This window comes from Cynocephalus volans, chromosome 8 (assembly GCF_027409185.1).
Source record: "Cynocephalus volans isolate mCynVol1 chromosome 8, mCynVol1.pri, whole genome shotgun sequence".
Taxonomy (NCBI): Eukaryota; Metazoa; Chordata; class Mammalia; order Dermoptera; family Cynocephalidae; genus Cynocephalus; species Cynocephalus volans.
This window is the reverse complement of record NC_084467.1, coordinates 53539319-53550337: the sequence shown is the minus strand read 5'-3', so window position 1 is coordinate 53550337 and position 11019 is coordinate 53539319. Positions and strand designations below refer to the sequence as shown.

The following is an 11019-nucleotide window of genomic DNA, read 5'->3' as shown; positions in this document are numbered from 1 at the left end:
TCAGAGACCCAGTCAGGACTGTAAAAAATATTCCAATCCTTGTCCATGATTACACAAGACTACAAATAAATCATCTCAGAAAACCAGTTTAAAATTCTTTTTCTTTGCATCATCCACATCACTCTTCAATAAACATTCTAACTAATCTCATCAATAATCTCCACAGAAGGATTACTACATATTTGCCATGTATTGCAGGGATATTGTCTAATACTTTTTAAAAATCTAGTAATATTTAGTAATAACCAGATATGTTAGCCTAAAATGGTAAACTAAAATTCTCCTACAAATATGCATATTATAAAAAAAGAACTACCCCTCCTCCCACAACCAGGCATGCTGCTGCCATGGGGCCTGCCCAGGTCCTAAGGCATGGAGCCAGGGACCGACACCTCCTCCCACCACCAGGCACGCCGTCACTGCCACCGGGCCCATTACTCTTTCAGAAGGAGAGAAGAAATCTAGGGTTATCAGAGGTGGGGGGGAAGGAGAAGGGGATGAGAAAAGATTGGGCAATGGGCATAAAGAATAAGTACGATTTATAATAATACATATGCTAATCATATTGATTTGACCAACATACATTTAACATCAAACCCCCAAAATATGTATAATCAATTATGATTCAATAAAAAAAAAAGAAAAAAAGAACTAATAGAAAGGTGGCACAACAGGAAAAAAAAGATATATGTAAGTTAGGTATCAATAACATTTTTGAGGATCTAAAAGACTATAATAATCCTATTAAGCATATGCCTAATCAATTTAATATAATTGATTATAATCATATTTATAAAAGTAAAAATAACTTAAAAGCATTACTGATATGCAGGGAGAAAACAAAGAAACCAGAATAAAAACTCTTTTTTTTTTTTAAAAGATGACCGGTAAGGGGATCTTAACCCTTGACTTGGTGTTGTGAGCACCACGCTCAGCCAGTGAGCGAACCGGCCATCCGTATATGGGATCCGAACCCGGGGCCTTGGTGTTCTCAGCACCACACTCTCCCGAGTGAGCCACGGGCCGGCCCCAGAATAAAAACTCTTAAGATTTAAAAATATTAACTATCTCTTCAATGTCACAGCTATTTACTTGCCCAGGACTTAGGCTGAACTAGAGATAATCTAGGGTTTAACTAAAATGAAAGAAATAATAACAACAAAGAAATCCAAAGGCTACTAAAAATTGAACTGACTGAATTCATGGTGGTGACCAAGAATAATAAGTATGTTTAACCTGTATTTTCAAAAGATGAATCGTGAAAGTTTACATATAAGATAAGTTATATAGGACCCAGTTCAATAAACAAGTAATATGCTAGATTAGTTATATCTTTAGAAAACATCAGGGAGTGAAGAAATTAACCTTTGGGAATTTTATGCAGTTTGCAAGTTGGAACTCAAACTGAAAAACAACAACAAAACAACAAAAACAAAAAACAGAGATTTGATTTACCTCTACCAAGAAAGTGTAGGATGAGTCCTTGCGCCAACAGCATCTGGCCAGTTCTCAATGTACAGCCCCAGCCACAGTCTGTTGTCAAAGCTGAGCCTTCTATTGGAGGAAATTCTTCCCTGTAGGTTAGCCATATCCTAGAAATGAAATCTTTACGAAATTCTTCTACGTTTCCTGCAATTACATGATCTTCTATTGTACATCCTGATCTTGCAGGTAACATTTTATTTTCATCTACAAAATAAACATATAAATTATAAGCTAAAGATATCCAAAAAGGTGCTGGCCAGTTAGCTCATTTGGTTAGAGCATGGTGCTGGTAACACCAAAGTCAAGGATTCAGATCCTCTTACCAGCCAGACACCAAAAGAAAGATTTTTAAAAATAAAATAAAATAAAGATAACCAAAGAAATGTCAACATGGTAATATATTACCGTTACTATATTAAGATAGGGAGTACATCGCAATCTTTCTAATCTTTTTTTTCTTGATTAAAAAGGAAGATAAACCTACTACTGCCTAATCAAGCTATTATGAAAATCAAATGAGAATAAATGCTGAAATGTACACTGTATATTGTACAGGTAACTAATGTAAGGTATTATCATCTAAGATGTTAATAAGAATATCTTATATTCTATATATAAACAACTCTTTGATGAGGGGATAATATAAAAATTTCTCTTTACTTCATTTGGCTCAGGATATATATATTAAGACTCTCTGAAATTTGACTTGCAAATAAAAGCTATATTTTGTCAATATGTAAAAATGTACATCTTTACATAAACTAGTTCTTAAACCAAATAAAATCTGTACATTGTATTGTCATAAATATTTATACTCCAATTATAAAATCAAAACTAACAAGCTAAAGAGTAAGAATATAAAATTCTTAAAATACAATTATCCCTCTAAGTTCAAATATAATTTTTCAAAATTGTTGTCACCCACGTAAATCATTTTTAAAGGCTTTTCCAAATTGATTTTCTATAATACAATTTATATGCGAAAGCTATGGCCATTATTTGCCCAATTGTTTACAAAACATTAGAGCTCAAAATTAACTACCATTATTTGATGACTCCCAGAGAAAAAGTCTCAGTCATCTTTACAACTTCAGCAGGCAGCACAAGGCCTAGCACAAATAGATCCTAATAAATGTTTATTGGTTTGGGTGGGTAGATGGGTGGGTAGGTAGATAAATCTGCCTACAACTCTCAATTCCTAGGAGGTCAATTTCGAATACCCATCTGCAGGATGTTAGAGTTAAACAAGTTTTATCATGCTTTTATTCCTCATCTTTGCTGTACCTATTCCTCTCTTCAATGCATTCTGAAAAAATTACATCACCCTAACTTCAATATATATTCAGCTTAATGGAGCTAAGTTGCAGCATGTAGTTTCAATGATAATAAATAAATGAATGCCAAACCTCCAATACCAATGACTTTCTGTCAATATTATGTACAAATTGAAGTTAATTACAAATAAGAGTGCCTGGGAAATTGAACGTAGCACTACAAATATGTCCAAATTTCCCACTTTAGACATTTAAATTCATATAAAATTTGATAAAATAGCGCATAAGTCTTAGCTTTCATTCCTGTGGCTTGCCAAACACATAGTTCCTAATCTCCTACAATGGAGAAATGATTAATTACTTATCCTCTTAAGATCTAGTTTCCTCTTAATATTTACTCTAAATATTACTGGGAAACTGCTAGTACTAAATGAACTCTGTTGTCCTGTTGGCCTTCCACTATAATACTGCCCCCCGTTCCATTCTTTGACTGACTTTGTCATAATCTTAATTAATTATATCCATAAATTCCTACCTACATTTGCCTCCCTTTCAGATTTCAAGTACTCTAGGGGAGAAAGAATATGTTTACCTTATGTACCTCCATATCTTCAGCATCAAACAGAATTCAGCCCCTGCTAGATGAGGTGAATGTAAGATAAATGAAACCAAAGGAGGTAGGTGGTTTTCTGTTTTGTTTTGTTTCTTGTGATGAGAGAGACTTGAAATCAGAGCTTTATGAAGAATAGGGAATGTCTAAAAGAACCACCACAAAGAACGGGAAAGAAAGCTGATAAAGGAAATAGAAAAGAACTGCTAATAATACTGGGGGCTGAGTCAAGGCTGATTATCACCATCAAAAATCACAATGAAACAAGCTACTATGAGACATAATCAGAAGAAAAACAAACTCTCAAAAAAGTACAGTTATTGTAATTACTAAATATGGGATAAAATAAGTATGTGTGTCTTAAAAAGAAGGGTATTGAAAGTTGCAAAAATAGAAAACAGACTATTAAAACTGACTAGGCACATGTGAAAGATGACTAAATGGTACAACTAGAAATGAAAAATAATCGAAAATAGAAACTTGGTGTAGTATTAAATAGCAAATTACACACAGCTCAGGAGACAATTAGGGAACCAAAATAAGAAATAAAAAAAAAAAAATTACTCAGAACACATCACAGAGAGACAAAGTAATGAAAAATATGAAAAACCAAAGAACTTCAGAGACATGAAAAAAGATGTAACAGAAAGATTTATCAAAGATGCAGAAGGAGAGATTAGAAAGAATAGGGAACAGGTATAATTAAGTGGCTGATATTGTTCAGATTTTTAAGAAAAATTAATTCTAAGCAGAATAAAATGAAATCCACAACCAAAGAGAGAGAAAAACAAACAAACAAATAACAGCTTCAAAATACTTGGAGAGAAAATCTTCATATTTTAAAGTAAGCAAAGATTTCTCAAACAGAACACAAAAAGCACTAACCATTTAAGGGGCAAAAAAGTTAACTAGCCATATTAAGAACTATGTTCTTCAAAAGTGTGTGAAAAAGCAACTAACAGAGTAGGAGAATACATTCCTATAAATATATCCAAAAAAAGGATTCATATACAGAATATATAAAGAAGATGTAGGAATAAGAAAAACACAGATAATCTAATAGAATACATATCCAAATGGCAAATAAACATATGAAAATATGCTCAGTTTCATCAGTTGAGAAATGCAAATTAAAATTAAAATGTGGGTCTAATAAAAAGGTAAAAATACCAAGTATTAGTGAGGTTAGAGTAAGCAGAATTCTCATACAAACCTGGTAGGAATACAAAATTGACACAACTATTCCGTAGAACTGTTTGGCAGTATATACTGAAGCTGAACATATAAATACCCTGTGACCCAGCAATTACATTCTTAGGAATATATACTGAACGAAAATCCATACACATGTTCACCAAAGCACATGTACTAGAATTTTCACAAGACGGCTTTTAGCAATTGCCAAAAATTAAAAGCTATCCAAATGACCACCAGGAGTGAAATGGATAAAGTGTGGTATAGTCACACAATGGAATACTCATAGGAATACAAAAGTATCCAGCTCCCAAGAAGGTTAATGACACAGTATCTGGCAATTAATCAGGGATTACCAGGCATGCAAAGAAGTAGGAACCACAAAACAAAATGAGAATATTCAATGAATCAAATCTGACCCAGAACTAACATAAAAGATAGAATTAGCAATCAAGAACATTAAAAGTTATTACAAGGACATTAAAAGTTATTACAACTATATATTCCATATGTTCAAAAAAGTAAGTAGAAACATGGAAGATTAAAAAATAATATGGAACTTCTAGATATGAAAATTATAATGTCCAAGATGAAAAATATACTGACTGATATTTATGGCAAATTAGACATTGCTGAGGAAAAGACTGGTGAACTTGAAGACACAGTAATAGGAACTATCCAAAATTTAAAAAACACAGAGGAAAAGAATTAAAAAAAAAAAGAGCACCAATGAGCTGTGACACAATTTCATGCAAGCTAATATGAGTATAAGAGCAATTAGAATTCCAGAAGGAGAAGAAAGAAAAAATATTTGAAGACAGAACGGGCAAAAATTTTAAATTTGGTAAAAACTATGAACTAACAGATCCAAGAAGCTCAACAAAAATGCAAGTATCATGAAGAAAACACTACCAAGGCACATCATAATCAAATTATTCAAAAGCAGTGATAAAGAGGAAATCTTAAGAGCAGTCAAGAAAAAAAGACACACCATGTGCAAAGAAAGATAAAGGTGATATCATATTTCTCACTGGAAACAAAACAAGCAAGAAGATAGTGAAGCAACATCTTTAAAGTACTGAAAGAAAAAAATCGTCAACCCAGAATTCTGCACCCAGCAAAAATATCTTTCAAAAATGAAGGCAAAACAAAGACTTTCAAATACACAAAAGCTGAAAGAAAACATCACCAGCAGACCTACTCTACAAGAAATCCTAAATCCTTCAGGAAGAGGGAAAATAATACCAGATGGAAATATGGATTCACACATAGGAATTAAGCACACCAAAAATGATAACTACATGAGGAAATATATAATATTTTTTATTATTTAAATCTCTTTAGAGGATATTTGACTGTTTAAACAAAAATAATAACAATGTACCATGGGATGTATAACATATAAATAAGCAAATTGTATGACAACAGCACAAAGGCCAAGAGGGAGGAATTAAAGGGCAGAGTTCTTTCTATATGTGAATTGGTATAATATCACTTGAAGGTAGATTGAAATAAGTTAAAGATGTATACTATAACGCTAAAGGAACCACTAAAATAACACAATAAAAAGTTATAGTTAATAAGCCAACAAAAAGAGATAAAACGGAATCGTAAAAAATACTCAATCCAAAAGCAGGTAGAAAAAGAGGGAAAGGGAACAAAGAGCTGATTTAACAAACAGAAAGCTAATAATGAGATGATACATTTAAACCTAACAATATCAATAAAAACACTAAATGTAAATAGTTTAGACACCTTAACTAAAAGGCAGAGATTGTATAAAAAAGCAAGACCCAACTATCTACCTCCCACAAGAAATACATTTTTAAATATAAAAACACAAATAGGTTAAGTGTAAAGAATGGAAAACAATGTACCATGCAACCTTAAGCAAAAGAAAGCTGAAGTGGCTATATTAATATTAAACAAAGTAGATTTCAGAGTTAAAAAAAAAATCACCAGAAATTAAGAAGGTCATATGATAATTACAAAAGAATCAATTCATTAAGAAACCATAATAATCCTAAATGTTTATGCATCTAATAACAGAGTTTCAAAATAAATGAAGCAAAAACTTATAAAACTGTAGGGAAAAACAGACAAATCCACAATGATATATGTTAAATCATTTTGGTTTCTGAGATACAATTGGCATACTAGAGATAACCCCAAATTACAGTTTTTCCTTAATGGCTCCCAGGCCCGTGATGTCTTCAATCATCTAAGAGAAAACCCAGAAAAATCCTAGCCAGATGGGGGTATGGTATCTGTGGGAAAATGAGACTTACTGAAAACAAGATCAAATCCAGAACTGTCTTCCTCACAGATAGCTCACAGATACCCTACAAAAAAATTTGTTTAAATTTTGGTATTTGCTCAAGATAATACTAGGAGGACTATTTGAATTTATATATTATAAATCTTTTGCAAATGGGATTATATCAAACTAAAAAGCTTCTGCACAGCAAAAGAAACAATTAAAAGAGTTAAAAGACAACCAACAGAGTGGGAGAAAATATTTGCAAAATATACATCTGACAAAGGATTAATATCCAGAATATATAAGGAACTCAAACAACTTTACAAGAAGAAAACAAGCAACCCAATTAAAAAATGGGCAAAAGAGCTAAGTAGGCATTTCTCTAAGGAAGATATACAAATGGCCAACAGACATATGAAAAAATGCTCAACATCACTCAGCATCCGGGAAATGCAAATCAAAACCACATTGAGATACCATCTAACCCCAGTTAGGATGGCTAAAATCCAAAAGACTATGAACGATAAATGCTGGCGAGGCTGCGGAGAAAAAGGAACTCTCATACATTGTTGGTGGGACTGCAAAATGGTGCAGCCTCTATGGAAAATGGTATGGAGGTTCCTTAAACAATTGCAAATAGATCTACCATACGACCCAGCCATCCCACTGTTGGGAATATACCCAGAGGAATGGAAATCATCAAGTCGAAGGTATACCTGTTCCCCAATGTTCATCGCAGCACTCTTTACAATAGCCAAGAGTTGGAACCAGCCCAAATGCCCATCATCAGATGAGTGGATACGGAAAATGTGGTACATCTACACAATGGAATACTACTCAGCTATAAAAACGAATGAAATACTGCCATTTGCAACAACATGGATGGACCTTGAGAGAATTATATTAAGTGAAACAAGTCAGGCACAGAAAGAGAAATACCACATGTTCTCACTTATTGGTGGGAGCTAAAAATTAATATATAAATTCACACACACACATACACACACACACACACAAATCGGGGGGGGGAGGGAAGAAGATATAACAACCACAATTATTTGAAGTTGATACAACAAGCAAACAGAAAGGACATTGTTGGGGGGGAGGGGGGGAGGGAGAAGGGAGGGAGGTTTTGGTGATGGGGAGCATTAATCAGCTACAATGTATATCGACAAAATAAAATTAAAAAATAAAATAAAATAAAGAAAAATAAAAAATAAAAAAATAAAAAATAAAAAATAAAAAATAAAAAAAAGTATCAGAGAATGTGATAAAAAATATCGTATTAATATAGCAATTCAAATAATATTTACTTAGTACTCACACTATAAATTCAAAACTATGAGGAATATAACAAAAGATGATATATATGATCCTTATCCTCACATAGTTCACAAGAAACCCAAACTATATGGTAATATATTATGGGTTATATAACAGGTACTTTACAGAAATATGCCAAAAGTCGATTAATCTGGGTATAGAATAATAAAAAGTTACACAATGAATTTTGACAAAGATTTTTACATGGTTTACTAATTTAGCACTTACCTTCATATTTAAAATGGTAACATTTTCCAAGCAATAATACAGGGGAATTTCTACTAAAATATGTCTTTGTTTTCAACACCCAACCTAAGTAAAAAAGGAAAAAAATGTTTTGCAATTAAAAGATTTCAGACTAAAAGTCTAGCAGCATTTTTTTTTATTTCAAACCATTAATTATCACTTATGATGTGCATTTTTTTCTAAGAGTTGCAAAATATTTGGAGAATAAACTGAAAACACAGGCCATTTATGGTACTTTCAAATAAAGCACATTCTATTCACTTAAAGAGCATGAGAAAGAAAAAGAAAACTTTAATTTTAATTCATTTTCAGACAGGTCACAATGCTCTTATGATACAAAATTCAAAAGGTACAAATTCTACTTTAGATTCTGATACCAACCACTTTTCCCAAAGGCTATAAGTGTTATCAATTTCCTGTGTTTCCTTCCATTGTAAATAACCAAAAAGCTTAAGGAATTTGAATATTTCAGTGAAGTATTTCAGGAAAACAATCACACAGTAGACTAGCACTTATGATAAAAGTGGATTTCTGAAAGTTCCTAGGGAAACCTGTTATAACTTCATCAAGCTGGCCAAATGAGGATTCTGAAAGAGTTGAATAAAGTTTTCAGACATCATCCCAATTTTCCACCTCCCAACCTTCAACCCCCAACTTTAGCTGCAAACTCTAATTTTTCCAACCTTTTCTTCCTACTAAACTGTCACTATCTAAAAGGTACTATTTTTTGGGTTTTCAAGATGTCATTAATAGTTCTGGATTTCCCAAGAAAAACACATGCCAGCTACATCCTGAATATTCCCTAGTAGAGTTGTCCCTCAGGATCCATGGGGAGTGGTTCCAGGACCTCCCATGAATAACAAAATCTGAGGATGCTCAAGCCTCTCGTATAAAATGGTGGAGTATTTGCACATAACCTACACACATCCTCCTTATACTTTAAATCATCTCTAGATTACTTATAATACCTAATACAATGTAAATGCTATATAAACAGTTGTTATACTGGATTGTTTAGAAAATTATACTGTATAACAAGAAAAAAAATCTGTACATGTTCAATATAGATGCAATTTTTTTAAAAAAATATTTTTGATCCACGGTTAGTTAAACCCATAGATGCAGAACCTAAGGATAAAGAGAGCTGACTGTATATGAAATTCCTGACTGCTGATGGTAGGCTTAAAATGCAAGAGTGTATAAACAGAAAGAATCTGAAATTGGGAGTCCACAAGTCTTGGGTCTAGTCTTAAATAGATTATCTGCCCTTTATATTTAAGAGCATTCTTAAAAAGTTTAAAAGGGGTGATTTCCATAAAAGGGCTCCCTAATGTAGTATGCAAATAAATAAAATATGTATTTATAATAAAGATGACACGAGTCTGAATTTGATGATAAAGGAGAATGGGAAGTCAAATACACTAACTTGGCTTCATTAAGCTTCACTTGAATTACTGCAATACTCTGCAAAATAGTTTCTCTGGAGTCAGTCTTTCCCTACTATAGCAAATACCATATATTACTAAAAAATTAATCTCTCTGTGGCTCAGCTCTGATTAGGTAAATAACTCTTCTGCTCAAAAAACATCCTCTCAATCAGTTACAGTGCAGTGTTATCACACCAAGGTCAAAGGTTTAGATCTCTTGAAGGGGGCCAGCTATCCCAAAACAAACAAAAAATCCTCAATTATTCATTACTTAGATTTATTATGAACCTCTCAGGCATACTAAAGACTTTCCATAATATGATACAAATTAACTTTATAGTCATATTTCCCACTACCCTTCACCTAAACTCAAAGTGGGCTTTGCTATTTGGCTCATGCTATCCCCTGACAACAATGTATTCCCCAATATCAGCCATCTAAATTCTACTTCTTCTGGTTCAAACATACTTTTCTAAGCCATTTTTTCCTTTTACCACCTAGCTCTGATTTTCTTCTCTAAACTCCAATGGGAAATTAGTATTTACTGACCACTTATTGTATATGAAGAACAAGGCTAGGAGCTTCACATACATTATGTGTTAGAAATGTTAGTAGTATTGTATTGGAATGATTCTAATCCCTGAAAGGCAGAATTTCCAAAGCAATTCGTAAGAACTTAATAAAAACAAGCTCACATAAAAAGAAACGATCTTTAAAGAGGAACTTTTCCCTTTCTTCCTATACTTTACCTTCTACCTACTCCCTCTTATGAATTACCAGTCCTTCCTCAAGAAAATAAAAGCTGTGAGTCTGATTGGTCAGAGCCTGAGGCACTGCAAGGATCCACATTTCATAAGAGCACAGGATTATAGTGCTTTAAAGTTCAACCATCAATCATGTCATGCATATTCTCTCTTACTCTATTCCCTATGCTGACTCTGGCAGGGCCTAACTCCTCATAATAGACTGACTTCCTTTAATACTCCATGAAGCTAGGTGCATAAGAGGACTCAGGACTTCTCACAAGGTCCAACCATTTTTCTCTTTTCCAAGGCATACTGAAGCTGAATCAGACCCATATGCCAAATGACTAATGTACAGAATGTACTTTTTTCTTTTAATTATTAAGCTTCAGTTGACCAATTTTCATCTTATCTTTTGCATTATAAGAAATTTACCACTTATCTCTGCCCCATCTCA

At 33.0% G+C, this 11019-nt stretch overlaps 1 protein-coding gene across 4 annotated transcripts in view; it reads right to left on the bottom strand.

Moving 5' to 3' along the window:
* The window catches only part of ATG4C (autophagy related 4C cysteine peptidase), a 70443-nt gene that overhangs the window by 38223 nt on the left and 21201 nt on the right, over positions 1-11019 (bottom strand). For all 4 annotated transcript variants that reach the window (XM_063106136.1, XM_063106140.1, XM_063106138.1 and 1 more), the window contains exons 3-4: positions 8375-8458; positions 1456-1689 (exon numbers count right to left, since the gene is read on the bottom strand). In XM_063106136.1, coding sequence (XP_062962206.1) covers positions 1456-1689; positions 8375-8458 — 318 coding nt within the window. The remainder of the gene's footprint in view (positions 1-1455; positions 1690-8374; positions 8459-11019) is intronic.